This window comes from Procambarus clarkii, chromosome 71 (genome assembly GCF_040958095.1).
Source record: "Procambarus clarkii isolate CNS0578487 chromosome 71, FALCON_Pclarkii_2.0, whole genome shotgun sequence".
Classification (NCBI taxonomy): domain Eukaryota; kingdom Metazoa; phylum Arthropoda; class Malacostraca; order Decapoda; family Cambaridae; genus Procambarus; species Procambarus clarkii.
The window spans coordinates 17,651,748-17,667,479 of record NC_091220.1 but is presented as its reverse complement, the minus strand read 5'-3'; the positions used below and the strand labels follow the sequence as shown (position 1 = coordinate 17,667,479).

The 15,732-nt window shown below is 50.7% G+C and overlaps 1 protein-coding gene across 1 annotated transcript in view; it reads left to right on the top strand.

The window, feature by feature from the left end:
* The first annotated feature begins 1,362 nt into the window (after positions 1-1,362).
* Positions 1,363-15,732, top strand: part of LOC123745473 (fibrillin-1) — a 33,330-nt gene continuing 18,960 nt past the window's right edge. Inside the window, exons 1-11 of the mRNA XM_069312250.1 lie at positions 1,363-1,528; positions 2,136-2,269; positions 2,465-2,702; positions 4,486-4,608; positions 5,018-5,152; positions 7,982-8,212; positions 8,422-8,937; positions 9,065-10,237; positions 10,364-11,314; positions 12,811-14,820; positions 14,952-15,623. Coding sequence (XP_069168351.1) covers positions 1,363-1,528; positions 2,136-2,269; positions 2,465-2,702; positions 4,486-4,608; positions 5,018-5,152; positions 7,982-8,212; positions 8,422-8,937; positions 9,065-10,237; positions 10,364-11,314; positions 12,811-14,820; positions 14,952-15,623 — 6,349 coding nt within the window. The remainder of the gene's footprint in view (positions 1,529-2,135; positions 2,270-2,464; positions 2,703-4,485; positions 4,609-5,017; positions 5,153-7,981; positions 8,213-8,421; positions 8,938-9,064; positions 10,238-10,363; positions 11,315-12,810; positions 14,821-14,951; positions 15,624-15,732) is intronic.

The following is a 15,732-nucleotide window of genomic DNA, read 5'->3' as shown; positions in this document are numbered from 1 at the left end:
GTTGAAGCTGCTTACTGGAGTGGCCTCAAGGAGCTCCTTTGGGAGTCAGGAACATTCTTGTGGGTTAGTCTGATACCTAGAGCTTTGTGCACCTTGTGTGTTCTCTTGTCTCCTGTGTGCTGGTGTGTCCCGTTAATGCTCCAGCACTTTGACGTAATGACTGTGGACTGAAGCTTTCGTAGTTTCTTTGTAATATACAGACGAATACACACACACACACACACACACACACACACACACACACACACACACACACACACACACACACACACACACACACACACACCACACACCACACACCACACACACACACACACACACACACACACACACACACACACACACACACACACACACACACACACACATACTTCTTGCCTAGCATCTGTCCATGTGATCCATCTCCCTACCTGACCTTGACAACTCTCACTACCCAATTATTGTTCTACAATGCCAGTGGTCACAGTCAGCCCAAGGTGCCTTGTGGCTCTGGGGTGGCACAGTGCCAAGTAACTAGGTTGTACCTTTTTTTTTGTAGAGAGCAAATGGCTAAGTCCGTGGTATTACTTAATTTTTTAACATAAGGTTATAACTGGCTTGATAACGGCTTCAGGTTAATATCCTATTAATGTTGTAGATCTGTTATAACTTGGGTTCTCAGCACTGTTGTGGTGTCTATGGGTAAGTTAACAGGAGTAGAGATAGGCAGTGTGGGCTATTAACACGCTCCTGTTAACGGTAACGCTGATCATAGATTAACATTCTTGCAATAGTATTAACACTTACCATTAACTACATCTAGAGTCCAAATATATTAGTGTATGTGGTCAGGTTTGAGCTTCACCCAAGTTTAGATTACTGTAACGGGATGGTTACTACTGCGTCCCGTGGTGGTGGTGGTGGACGACGTCTCCAGCGTCTGTGACGTCTCACCAGACGTCGCGTGACGAGGGCTGAGATTGTTCTCAGAGCAGCAACAGTTATAACACAGCGCTGAGATTGGTCCTGAGAGGGATTTTAAGGCTAGCAAGACACTGGGCTTTACTTGCTCGTCGCCTCATTCATGCCGAGTGTTATTTGGTCACTAATCTTGATTTGATTTGTTTTAAACTTTAATGAATCAATCTCAATAAGACATAAAGCAAGGCTAGAAGATGACTTCAGTGGAAGTGTGCCAATGTTGCGTCAGAGTGCCTCAGATTAGTGTCAGAGTGCCACCGAGGTAGCGTTTTTCTCCTGTTAATGGGCTCTAAATTAGTCTAAAGAGATGTGCAGGTAAAGTGGAGGCACAGTGCCACATACAGTGCCAGTATTGTAGGAGGGTTACATAGTGTTGCTGTACACAGTGAGTGCCAGAGTGCCATGAATCTAATGCCTCGTTTCTTTTTGCCTCCTGCCTGTGGCACAGATGTGGACGAGTGCCTGACGGAGCCATGCGGTGCCAACGCCCTCTGCCTAGACAGTGTGGGCAGCTACTCCTGTCAGTGTCTACAGGACTATACGGGAGACCCCTACACAGGCTGTGTGGGTAAGTCCATACCCAGTACTCTAGTACCCACCTCCACCCACTCATGCACTCCACCCATCCATCCACCCACACACACCCACTCATGCACTCCACCCATCCACACACACACACACACACACACACACACACACACACACACACACACACACACACACACACACACACACACACACACACACACACACACACACACTCCTACACCCATCCACCCACCCACCCACACACACTCCTACACCCACACACACACACACCTACACACACACACACACACACACACACACACACACACACACACACACACACACACACACACACACAAAGAGCCAGAGCTCAACCCCCGCAAGCACAATTAGGTGAGTACACACACACACACACTCACACACACACACTCACGCACTCCTACACCCATCCACCCACCCACCCACCCACCCACACACACACACTCCTACACCCACACACACACACACCTACACCCACACACACACACACCTACACCCACCCACACACACACACACACACCTACACCTACACACACACACACACATATAAACACGGGCCAGAGTGTTGCACTCAAAGTGTGGGTATTGACTCATGACCACTGTTGCAGATATCGACGAGTGTTCCGCCTACAACCGCCCTTGTGGCATCAATGCCGTCTGCCAGAACGCACAGCCTGGCTTCACCTGCTTGTGTCCCCAAGGGTTCAGTCCCAGCCCCACGCCCCACGTCGCCTGTGAGCAGGTGAGTTTCCCCTGTAGCATCCTGAGGTCCTTCTTCAAGTGTGTGGAGTGTAAAGGTCACCGTGGAAGTCAAGGTCAGGAAGCACTGGTCAAGATTGATTGTGTTGTATTTTCTTCCGACTGTTGTGTCTGGCATGACGTGAAGCGGCCCATTCCCCAATTCACATCTCTTTATTCATTCCTGTATTCATTCCAGGCGGACGTAAACATCTTGTGTGGGACCAACTTCGACTGTGTGAATAACGCTGAGTGCATAGAGGGTCAGTGCTTCTGCCGCGATGGCTTCCAGGCTGTGGGTGCCGAGTGCCGGGACGTGGACGAGTGCCAGCTCTCCCCCTGTGGCACCAACGCCCAGTGCCAGAATGTTCCCGGCGGCTACCAGTGTACTTGTAACTTCGGCTTCGTGGGCAACCCGCCCGAGACTGTTTGTAAAGGTTAGTGTGATCTGTGACCAGGTAGCTCACACCTGTGACCAGGTAGCTCACACCTGTGGCCAGGTAGCTCACACCTGTGGCCAGGTAGCTGACACACCTGTGACTAGGTAGGTCACACCTGTGACTAGGTAGCTCACACCTGTGGCCAGGTAACTCACACACCTGTGACCAGGTAGGTCACACGGAGCTACCTGGTAATGCTTTCTGATCAAATATATGTAACATACAGTAGAGTACAGCTTATATACAGATAGTTATAATCTACATAACTTGTACCATGAGTCATTTCTTTAGTGTGAGAGTTAGGCAGCTTGTGTTAGAGAGGTATACTTGAGGGCCCCGAGTATGATGCACGAGTACTAGCATGATGCTTATTACTAACACTTCACAAGTGCTTAGAGTGATGTTGTGACTCTCAAGTGGCGGTCCCTACTACCAGAACACCACCCGTATCCCGTCCCCAGTACCTCATGTCTCCTTATCCCTCTATCCTCACGTCAATCCCTCATCCGTTACCTCTCAATCCTACATCCATTGAGTCTTGTATCTCTGATCCTTCATCAGTGGCCTCTTGCCTCCTGAATTCTAGACCTTTCGCCCTATAACCCTTTAGACCATTGAAGTCCTTAAATCCTTAAGCCCTTGAGTATTTAATCCCCCCTTGGGCCCTGAAAGTGACTCTTAAGAGTGCCCGGAACAGACGTGGACGAGTGCCAGGCCTCGGTGTTCCCGTGTGGGGAGAGTGCCAAGTGTGTCAACACGTTGGGGTCCTTCCACTGCGCGTGCCCCTACCCCCTGCTGGGGGACGCTCGCCTCCACTGCTCCCGTACGTCCCCCCAACACACACAACAGTATTGTTACATCACCGTAACTTCACCGTGTTCACCACCTCCCTTTGGAGCACTTGTTCCACCTCTCACTCCGCACCCTTATCTTGCTCTTCGTCTCCGGACCACCTCTCGGGGTGTCCCTAACAACACCCCGGTATTTAAGCCATTCTGGCACGTTTATTAAATGTGGCAGCACGTGATGGGTGCCAGGCGACGGCACCTGGCACCGGGTGAGTGCCTGCTCACTCTCCCCACCACCGGGTGAGTGCCTGCTCACTCTCCCCACCACCACCTTCCACGTACTTCTTCATATGGGTATATACTATCATGCACTGATCGTCTCGCCTGTGACTTACCTGGCACAACTCTAGCGTTACATCAGCTCTTCTCATTAACGCAATGTTTGCTTGCGCAGGTGTAACTACTGCACGAGGACACCTGTAGTGTGTAGTACTCTGTTCGGTAGTGTGAAGCAGCAGTTGAGCAGGAGGCGAGAGGTGGGCCACGGCCTCGCCTGGTCCACTTCCTGGCATGCCTCTCTGGGCCCCTTCATCACCTTTGGTGTTTTGCACATAGTTTATCTGCACATGTTGGCACTCTTGGCTTCAGGTGTTTGTGCTATATTAAGCACTTTCTTATCAGGATGCATATATAATAGTTATTGGTTTGTTAGTAACTAGATGTTCTAATTGTCTTAACAACTGCATCTTATACCAACTATATAAGTATCTGTTACAATAGTAACTTCTTGTTTTACACTAATCCATTCCTTGAAAGCTGCAGTTCTACCTTTATTAGTAGTTTGTCATACTAACTACTAGAATAATGCTACGTTAGTGTCTGTCATAGTAAGTAGCAGCCGCCAGAATAGGTCAAGTGGTGGATCATGCGGTGTGACTGTCCCCACTCGCCCCAGGACCTTCGCCTCACCTCCACCATGTTACCTTCCACAGCGCCGTGTGAGGGTGTCGAGTGTGGCGCCAACGCCTTCTGCAAGGCTGACGGTGTGGAGGCCAGCTGCATGTGTAACCCAGGCTGGACCTACGACCCCGCCAACATCGCTGCCGGCTGTGTTGGTGAGTCTCCCTCACCCTTCCCACACCTCATGTGCCTTTTTTTAAGCATCACACGGTTTTTGTCATGTAATTTAGTAACTTTGTGTTAATATATATATTGTGTACTCACCTAGTTGTGTTTGCCGGGGTTGAGCTTTAGCTCTTTAGTCCCGCCTCTCAACCGTCAATCAACAGCTGTACAGGTTCCTGAGCCTATTGGGCTCTATCATATCTACACTTGAAACTGTGTATGGAGTCAGCCTCCACCACATCACTGCCTAATGCATTTCATTTGTCTAGATGTGGTAGCGGCATCATGTTAGCTGGTATGCACTTGTGTGTGTGTGAACTATAGCTCACCTTCCCGCCACTGGCGCTCCTGGCACAGCTGTACTGCTACAGACAATAACGTTGTCTTGTGTTGTTTCAGACGTGGACGAGTGCTCGGCGGGCCATCGACCATCAGGCCAGTGTGGAGACAATGCTCTCTGTACCAACACCCTCGGGTCCTTCACCTGCCAGTGTCCAGCAGGGTTCTCTGGCAACCCCAACACCAAGTGTCTAGGTAAGGACCCCACTCTTCCTCCTCCTCTTCGGTAAAGCCCCCACGCCTCCCCCTCCTCTTCGGTAAGGCCCCCACGGATCCCCCTCCTCTTCCTCCCCCCTTCCTCAGTCACACACTAAAGATGAGGTTCATTCGTTTTGGCAATGTTGGCAAACCGCATCAGGTAAGTCAAAATGAAGTGTTAACAGGTACCAACCTGTCCTCTTAAAAAGAACGTCGCTTTTGGCCGTTTGCCCGTATGGCCGAATATGGACGTAATTTGAAAATGAAAATAGATTTGGGATTTTTTTTTTCAACAACAGTAAGTTAAGGGTCCTCTGATAGATTTGGTGGGCAGGAAATTCTCATAAACTTTCAAAACGTTATGAAAAACGTTAATGGAAAGTTGCCTCTTCTAAGCTTGCCGAGTAGGTGGGACGACTCAAACAGAAAACGGAATAATACGTCACTTTTGTGAGTCGATTTCATTTCAAATTACGTCCAAATTTGGCCATAGTGCGCATACGAGCCAAAAGTGACGTTATTTTTAAGAGGATGAGTTGCAACAACCAACGCATGCTGAGCTTTGCTGATAACTGCTTATTGTGTCTGTAACAACCCCACTTTAACTACCACAACCTTCCCCCCCCCCCCACACACACACAATACCCATCATAACCCCCCCACACACACAGTAACCACCCACAGGACAACACTATGCTACCCGCCCTACTAACCTGCCCCAGTGCGTCACATTGGTGGTGGTATGAGCGGACGCCTGTGTCACCAAGGGCAGACCTGCCTGGTCATGCCCGGTGCCTGGCGTCCGAGTGGGCCACGTGACCTGGTGGCCACAGGGGCCTCGCATGGACCTCCTCAACGCTCACTCACACGAAATCATTGTTCATAAACACCTTTTAAAACTAAAATTGGTTTGTGAAGTTGACTGAACGTGATTATTGCTGAGTATTGGAGTGGTGGAGTTGTCATGACAGTATGGGCCAGCTTGGACACATGGCAGTATGGGCCAGCTTGGACACATGGCAGTATGGGCCAGCTTGGACACATGGCAGTATTGGCCAGTTTGGACACATGGCAGTATGGCCAGCTTGGACACATGGCAGTATGGCCAGCTTGGACACATGGCAGTATGGCCAGGCCACTCATATTTGATACATTTACCAGTTAATGCATGACCAGTGACCTGAGCTTAGAGTACCATTGAGCAGTATTCAGTAGATTTAACTAATAACTCCCACCATAAAGAGCATGAAGCATTCTATATTATTATTAATTAGCATTAACCATAGTTAGCCCCCAAATAACCATAATTATACAATATTAACCCAACTAAAATGTATTAACTTGCATGGAGCATCACTCGCCAGCTGACTAACCGTATGCCGTTTTCTGTGGTGTGTGTGTGTGTGTTGTGGGGGTGTGAGCAGATGTCAACGAGTGTCTGGGGCAGCCGTTCCCCTGTGGCAAGAATGCCAAGTGTACCAACACCAGAGGCAACTACACCTGCTCCTGCCCCAAACCTCTCAGCGGGAACCCTCTCCTCGAATGCGGTTAGTACCATTGCCACAGTGGGTACATTGCCACAGTGGGTACATTGCCACAGTGGGTATGAATCTCTCCTCAACTCATGCCTCTTAAAAATAACGTCACTTTTGGCTTAGTATGCGCACTATGGCCAAATTTGGACGTAATTTGAAATGAAATCGACTCACAAAAGTGACGTACTGTTCCGTTTTCTGTTTGAGTCGTCCGCCCCTCCTCGGACAGCTTAGAAGAGGAACTTTCACTCTCCTGCTGGACTCTACTGCTAAGCTTCCTGTTCGATTTCAGATTTCATGTATATTCTGTATTGTCACCTTTTCCCTTCTTGGCGTCCGGGAGTTACTAGAGACTTGACAAGGACCCCGTCAGGACTCGGGCCAGATTCACGAAGCAGGTACGCAAGCACTAACGAATCCTGTACATCTTTTCTCAATCTTTGGCGGCTTTATTTACAATTATTATACAGTTAATGAACTCCAAAGCACCAGGAGGCTGTTTATAACAATAACAGTTGATTGGGAGGTTTTCATACTTGTAAACTGTTTAATAAATGTAACCAAAGTGATCAAAGATTGAGGAAAGATGTACACGTTCGTAAGTACTCGCGTAACTGCTTCGTGAATCTGGCCCCAGTGCTGCTGACTCCTCTTCACCTGGGGCCAGATTCACGAAAGCACTTACGCAAGTACTTACGAACATGTACATCTTTCCTCAATCTCTGACGGCTTTGGTTACATTTATTAAACAGTTTACAAGCATGAAAACATTCCCATTCAACTGTTGTTATTGAAATAAACATCTTCCTGGCGTTTCGGAGCTCATTAACTGTTTAATAAGTGGAAACAAAGCCGCCAAAGATTGAGAAAAGATGTACAGGTTCGTAAGTGCTTTGCGTAAGTGCTTCGTGAATCTGGCCACTGGTCTCTGACTCAGTCACCGTGACTGCCTGACTGGTCATTGCGGTCTTATTAACTGTGCCTTTTCATCATTTTTGTGCATGTTGTACCACGTCCTTATGTTGGCACACACACATAAATCACACTAAAGTGATGTATATCATTGAGAACATCCATTAGGGCTGTGAGGTGGACGCGAACCTGTTGACAACCTGTTGAACCGACCACTAGACTAAGTTAGGTCTAGTGGTAGAGTATGCAGCTTTCAACGCTGTGGTGGAAGGTTCGTGTCACCTCAAAGCCCTAGTGGATAATCTCTATATATAATGTATATATAATTTATCTACCCGACTGGGACCTGTGAGTAAGTAATGTTTGGTTGGCACTGCAGATGTGGATGAGTGTAGCCGTGCAGGATCGTGTGGTGTGGGCGCCGTGTGTACCAACACTGTGGGGTCGTACACATGCTCCTGCCCACCCAACACAGTGGCCGACCCGGACCCCTTCACCCAGTGTCTGGATATAATGAAGTGTGCCCAAGACGATGACTGCCCCGGCAACGCGCTCTGCCTCGTCAGCCAGTGCATGTGTCCGGAGCCCAATATTGGCGACGATTGTAGACGTGAGTATCTTTGGTATCCCCAGCAGCCTCCTGCGAGTGGGCTGGGATGTGCTATGGTTGGGTAGTAACTACTAGACATTTGTGAGTGATATTTAAGTCTGATGGTCAATGTTAGACTGTTGTGCGAGACATAATTGACGGGGGGAAAATTCTGGAGAGTTGAAAGGAAACAAACTCTTTGTGAACTTAACATCTTTGTCTGCCCCCAGATCCGTGTGAGGACGTGCGCTGTGGACCCAACGCCGGGTGTAAACTGATCAATGGTCAACCCAAGTGTATGTGCGACCAGGGGTACTCTGGAAACCCCATTGGTGTATTTGGATGTACAGATATCGATGAGTGTGTCAATAACCCCTGTGGTGATGGCGCCATCTGCCGCAACGAGCCAGGAAAGTTTACGTGTGAGTGTCCGACAGGGTTCAAGGGTGACCCAGCCAGAGAGGGATGTGTGGAGGTCAAGTCCCCTGGATGTGGCCCCACGCAGCCTTGCCCATCTGGAGAACAGTGCGTCACTGACGAGGCTTCCAAGGAAAATGTATGCGTATGTCGCCGTGGCTACATTAGGGACAATGACAATGGACGATGCCGCGACGTCAACGAGTGTATCGAGAACCACCTTAACACTCCCATCTGTGGCCTCAATGCGAACTGTAAGAACCTACCAGGCTCCTATGACTGCCAGTGTCCCCCGGGCTTTGTCGGCAACCCATTCAGTAACTGTGAAAGTAAGTATTGTAGGTCACGGGCACATGTTGCCAATGCCTATATTTGTTATGAATTTCTATGTATATTGTTAAATATTTCCCATTTAATGCAGTAGTAAGGAATTGTAATGACATTTTGTTTTGACAGAGTGCAGCACACTGGAGTGCACATGCTTGCCTCCATACCGCATCGTGCAAGGTAGCTGTGTGTTGGCCAACTGCTCCCTGGGCAACCCGTGTCCTGCTGGGGCCGAGTGTGTCACCATCCAGGGAGGACTGAGCTACTGCGCATGCCCCGCTGGCTACACCACCCTGCCCGACGGTTCCTGCCATGATGTGGATGAGTGTGCGACGCGTCGGCCCGACGGTCGCCCTCCCTGTGGCCTGGGAGCCGAGTGCTACAATCAGAAGGGTAGTTATGAATGTCGCTGCGCTCCTGGCTCTTCCGGTGATCCCTACACTGCCGGATGTTCTGTGGCTGTGCTCCAGTGTTCCAGTGATGCAGAGTGTAGCATTAACGAGAGATGTGTCCAGCCAGGCAAGTGTGTCTGTCCTCCACCTTACTTTGTTGACAACCATGATGAAAACAAGTGCAAAAGTCCCTGCGAGGCCTTCTCTTGTGGCATCAACAGCAAGTGCACACCTTCAGATCCGCCCCAGTGTCTGTGTCTGCCAGGTTTCCTCGATGGAGGACCTGCTGGCTGTATTGACATCGACGAGTGCCGCGAGAACCCCTGTGGCCACAGCGCAATCTGCATGAATGAAATTGGTACCTACAAATGTGAATGTCCTCCAGGAACCGTCGGTGACCCATTCGTGGGCTCCTGTACTGGAACTCAGACAACGGACTGTGTGAGCGACAGTGATTGCCCAGGAGACCTTGCGTGCACAGACACTGGTGCTTGTGTGAACCCTTGTGATGCTCTTCCCTGTGGTGCCAACGCTTACTGTGAGGCTGAGGAGCATGCTGCTTGGTGCCGCTGTCATCCAGGCTATGCTGAAGGGCCCAACGGTGATTGTGTGTCCATGTGTGAAGGTTTCCTCTGCGGCCCCAACTCCCAGTGTATTGTGGCACGTGACGGCCCCACTTGTAAGTGTGAAACTGGCTACAACGGCAACCCGTTCCCTGGTGGCGGGTGTCTCACCGACCAGTGCTCGCCCGCTTCTCCGTGCCAGGACCCACAGCTGTGTGTTAATGGCAGGTGCAAGGAGCGCTGTGAGGGCGTTGTTTGCGGTGTCGGCGCCAAGTGCGACAAGAACACTAACAAGTGTGTGTGTCTGCCTTTCTTCCTGGGCGACCCAGATCTCCTCTGTGTCCCACGTAAGTACATCAGCAATCCATTATTTTGTTAATGCTCATATATAATATTAACCAAAGTTACACTGATTACATTTTTTACTATAGAAAGCACTTTGGTCCATGTATGATTGTGTGTGTATTTTGCAGCTGTGACGCCACCACTGTGTACTCCTGGCTGTGGCACCTATGCCCACTGTGAGTACGGACAGCCCAACAGGTGCATCTGTAACACCGGCTACAGTGGCAATCCATATGAGTCTTGTGAGTCCGAGGAACAGAAGGTCGACTGCTCAACTACAAAGTGTGGCAAACTTGCTGAGTGTAGGCAGGGTGTCAATCGCGTCGACTGTGTATGCCCCGTTGGCTTCCAGGGTAACCCTTATGTGGAGTGTGCCGATGTCGACGAGTGTATCGGTAACGCTTGTGGTATGAACGCTGTCTGCCTGAACACGGAGGGCAGCTTCGACTGCCGTTGTCAGGAAGGCTTTTTCGGCAACCCCTTCCAAATGTGCATGCCACGTGATCATACTCCATCCACGGAACCCTGCCAAGACACCCCAGAGGGCTGTGAAGGTGTTCCTTGCGTCGGAATCTCATGTGGTCCCAATGCTGCCTGTGATCAGGATAAGTGTGCCTGTCTCGTCGGCTTCACTGGCGATCCTGACGACCTCACTGTAGGCTGTCAACTATCTGGGTGCCGTAATGACCTGGACTGTGACGACGACGAGATATGCTTCTCCCTCAACAGGCGTCGCACATGTGTAGGTGCCTGCAACAAAGTAGAGTGTGGACCCAATGCTATCTGTGTGGCGCAAGCCCACCGGTCCTCCTGCCTCTGTAAGGAGAACTACGCTGGCAACCCCAGCGACCCGGTGTCTGGGTGCCAGTCAATTGACCGCGAGAGCCACTGTACGGAGGACGACGACTGCAGCGATGGGCAGGTGTGTCAGGTGGACCTGCAAGGCCTACGTGGGTGTGTTGACCCCTGCCTTTCACACACCTGCGGCCAGAACGAGTTGTGTTACGTGCAGAATGGACGGCCCCTGTGTCGCTGTCAAGATGGCTACCTCCGCAACCCCTCCACCAACCGCTGTCAGAGTAAGTGTTCCAGACATGTTCCTTAACCTGTGTTTGATGGCAGAAACTATAGCCACCTGTCTCTCCTAATGGTGCTTACTGCAGTAACTATACCACTTCTTCCTCTGAGTCTTCACTGTTGTATTAACATAAGTGTTCATTTTGTAGCAGTACTCCACACCTGCCAGTGTTCAGTACTCTAGAAGTACTCCACACCTGCCAGTGTTCAGTACTGTACAAGTACTCCACACCTGCCAGTGTTCAGTACTCTAGAAGTACTCCATACCTGCCAGTGTTCAGTACTCTAGAAGTACTCCACACCTGCCAGTGTTCAGTACTGTACAAGTACTCCACACCTGCCAGTGTTCAGTCCTGTACAAGTACTCCATACCTGCCAGTGTTCAGTACTCTAGAAGTACTCCATACCTGCCAGTGTTCAGTACTGTACAAGTACTCCATACCTGCCAGTGTTCAGTCCTGTACAAGTACTCCATACCTGCCAGTGTTCAGTCCTGTACAAGTACTCCACACCTGCCAGTGTTCAGTACTGTACAAGTACTCCACACCTGCCAGTGTTCAGTACTCTAGAAGTACTCCACACCTGCCAGTGTTCAGTACTCTAGAAGTACTCCACACCTGCCAGTGTTCAGTACTGTACAAGTACTCCACACCTGCCAGTGTTCAGTACTGTACAAGTACTCCACACCTGGCAGTGTTCAGTAGTCTAGAAGTACTCCACACCTGGCAGTGTTCAGTACTGTACAAGTACTCCACACCTGCCAGTGTTCAGTCCTGTACAAGTACTCCACACCTGCCAGTGTTCAGTACTGTACAAGTACTCCATACCTGCCAGTGTTCAGTACTCGTACTGTACAAGTATTCCACACCTGCCAGTGTTCAGTACTCTAGAAGTACTCCACACCTGCCAGTGTTCAGTACTGTACAAGTACTCCACACCTGCCAGTGTTCAGTCCTGTACAAGTACTCCACACCTGGCAGTGTTCAGTCCTGTACCAGTACTCCACACCTGCCATTGTTCAGTATGCTAGAAGTACTCCACACCTGCCAGTGTTCAGTACTGTAGATACACAGCATGAACTAATCAGTACTGAACCCACCTCTCGTCTTCTGAAGATATGTTCACTACAATTGAACAACAGTAAACTGTCAAGTTTTCTTAACTGTTACTAAATCTTCCGATGTGTTCTGCCACTTCTCATTGTGGTATTGGTGAGGCTGTCTTATAGGTTGGCTGTTGTTTTGATTTGCCAAGTTTTTGTTTTGACTACGTTTACTTTGTTTGGGTCATATTCAACTCGCCTCATGGTAATATTATTATTAATGTATCACCTCAATTTGCATGTAAGTTATTGTGTTGTGCATTGTGACACAAGATAGTGGTAGTGTGGTTGACTGGAGGCTGTTTATAAGTGATGTGGTGACAATTGTCACACACATATCTTGTGTCTAATGAGACTGATGGATGCCTACTACTAATGTGTGTATTCTGTCAATAGAGCCAGCTGTGCCAGACTGCGAGACCGACCTTGAGTGTGGATTGTCAGCGGCTTGTCGCCCAGACCAACTTGGGGTACTGAAGTGCGTGGAAGTTTGTCGGGCCTTCAATTGCCCCTTGCACTCCACCTGCTTCGCCAGCAGCCACCGTGGCCAGTGTCGCTGTGACCCAGGCTTTACGGGCAATCCCAACGACCGCAGTGGGTGCCGCCCACTGCCCCGCGATGAGTGCCAATCTGATGCCCAGTGCCCAGAGACCCACAAATGCCAGGCACAGGGCAATGTCCGCAAGTGTGCTGCCGTATGTGACACGACCCGCTGCGGCCCTGGAGCCGTCTGTATCGCCAACAACCATGCGGCTCAATGTCAATGTCCTCCGGGACTCTTCGCAGGGGACCCCAACGACCCCGTCAACGGGTGCGCCTCTGTCAGCTGCATCATCAACGAAGATTGCCCCACAGACAAGGCTTGTAACAGGCTTGACTACACTTGCTTTGACGTTTGCTACGATGCATGTGGTGACAATGCCATCTGCATTGCTGAGAACCATCGCTACAACTGCAAGTGTCCGCCAGGCTCCCAACCTAACCCATCAGCTGAAATAGAGTGTAAAACACTAGATATGTGTGACCCCAACCCGTGCCACTCCTCAGCCACCTGCTCCCCATCAGGTGGGAGCCACCAATGCTCCTGCCCACCGGGCATGGTTGGCGACCCCTATACCACCGGCTGCCACCCAGAGGGCATGTGTCCCAATGGTAACAAGGATTGCCCTCTGGACAGTGTTTGCATCAATGGTAGGTGCTCCTCGCCGTGTGACCGCGCCTGTGGCCCCAACACTCTTTGTAACGTCGTCAACAGGAAACCAATCTGCAACTGTCCACCGGGCTTCGAGCCCAACCCAACACCAGACAAGGGGTGTAACCGGATCACTACCCTCTGTAGCAACGACGCACAGTGTCAAGGTGGCGTATGCCTGGAGAGTCAGTGTCGCGCGGTGTGCCGTGACAACTCAGAGTGTGCCCAAGGCGAGCGATGTACCAACAACAGGTGCCTGGTGCCGTGTGTGTCCTCATCACAGTGTCCCATCAATCAGGCCTGCAACAATGGCGTGTGTCTGTTGGGCTGCCGCACCAACACTGACTGCCCTGCTGAGAAAGGCTGTGTTAACAACAAGTGTGGAGACCCTTGCACCAGGGAGAACGTCTGTGGCCCCAATGCCCGTTGCCAAGTCCAGGACCACTTGGCCAAGTGCCAGTGTCCTCAGGGCTTCAACCCAACACCCACGCCACAGCAAGGATGCATTCGTGTCCCTTCCTCCTGCGCCACCACTGCAGAGTGTGGCCCCAATAGTATCTGTGATTCAGGCAAGTGTAAGCCAGTGTGCCAGCAGAACTCTCAGTGTGCACAAGGCGAGAGTTGTACCGGAGGAATGTGCCACAAGGTCTGCTTTGGTGACAGCAACTGTCTGCAGGGTGAGGTGTGCATTGAAGGGTCATGTGTGTCAGGATGTCGTAGCAACGGTGACTGTAGGACGGACGAGGTCTGCATCTCAAAGAAATGCATGTGTGCAAAGGGTTACCTGCCCGGCCCCAACGGGTGCGTAGATGTGGATGAGTGCCGGGAGACACCGTGCCATGGAACAGCCTCTTGTGTCAATGTCCCTGGTTCCTACAAATGCATCTGTCCTTCCTACACGGTGGGTGACCCATATGTAGCACCCGGCTGCCAGAAACCCAACGAATGTGTCAGCGACAGTAATTGTGAAGGTGAGCAGACATGTGAGAAGGATGCAGAAGGAGTCTTCAAGTGTGTTGAGCCTTGTGCCTCTGCTGTGTGTGGAACCAACGCTCGCTGCAAGGTGGCTGATCGCAAGCCTCTGTGTGAATGTGACCCCGGCCATTATGGTGACCCCAACGACCTCTCTGTTGGGTGTGTTCCAGGGGACTGTCTCGTCAATGGTGACTGCTCCAGCAATAAACTCTGCGACTTGCTCAGCTACAAGTGCATCAGTAAGTGCTTCTTTCCTCCCTTACTGTTGTGTTGTAATGAAACAATATGTTATGCTTGCTTACTATCAAATATTTTCACAATGTTGTCTATATGTGCATTACAGTAATCTTGTTTTTTCCCCCCCTCACAGACCCCTGTGACAACACCAACTGTGGGTTCGGTCGGTGCCAGACTGTGGATCATGCCGCTTTCTGTTACTGTGAGCGAGGCTTCCACAGGGACTCCTCTGGCTTGTGTGTTGACGTGGATGAGTGTCGTGACACACCCTGCCACAGGTCTGCGCTTTGTCGCAATGCCCTGGGCAGCTACACATGCGTGTGTCCCGAAGGCCAGGTGGGTGACCCAGTTACCACCGGCTGTCGCACCCCAGGTCAATGTGTGGACGACTCGTCATGCCCCGATACTGCCGCCTGTGCCAACAACAACTGCTACAATCCCTGCTCGACTCCTGGGAGCTGTGGGGCTGGAGCACAGTGCAGAGCTGAGAAGCATCGTGCTGTGTGCTTCTGTCCCCCGCGTTACACAGGCAACCCTCTAACCAGCTGCACCGCCCTCGAGTGTCTGGGCCACAATGAGTGTCCCTCGGACATGTCTTGCGTAACCAACCGGTGTGTCAATCCGTGTTCCATCGCTGGCGTGTGCGGCAAGAACGCCGGCTGCACCCCACAAGCCCATCTCCATCAGTGCTTCTGCCAAGCTGGCTTCACCGGGGACCCCAACCTTGGCTGCACAACCATCACCTACTGCGCCGTCGAGACGGACTGCCCTGCAGGGGAGCAATGCAGCGGAGGAGTCTGCGTCCGTAAGTCACACGATCATCCCAATTTTGCTGCATTGTGATGTTGAACAAGTTTAAATATGGGCAATTTTTTTGTACACTTCTTTTTTTTTTTAACTGTGAATGTTTTCCC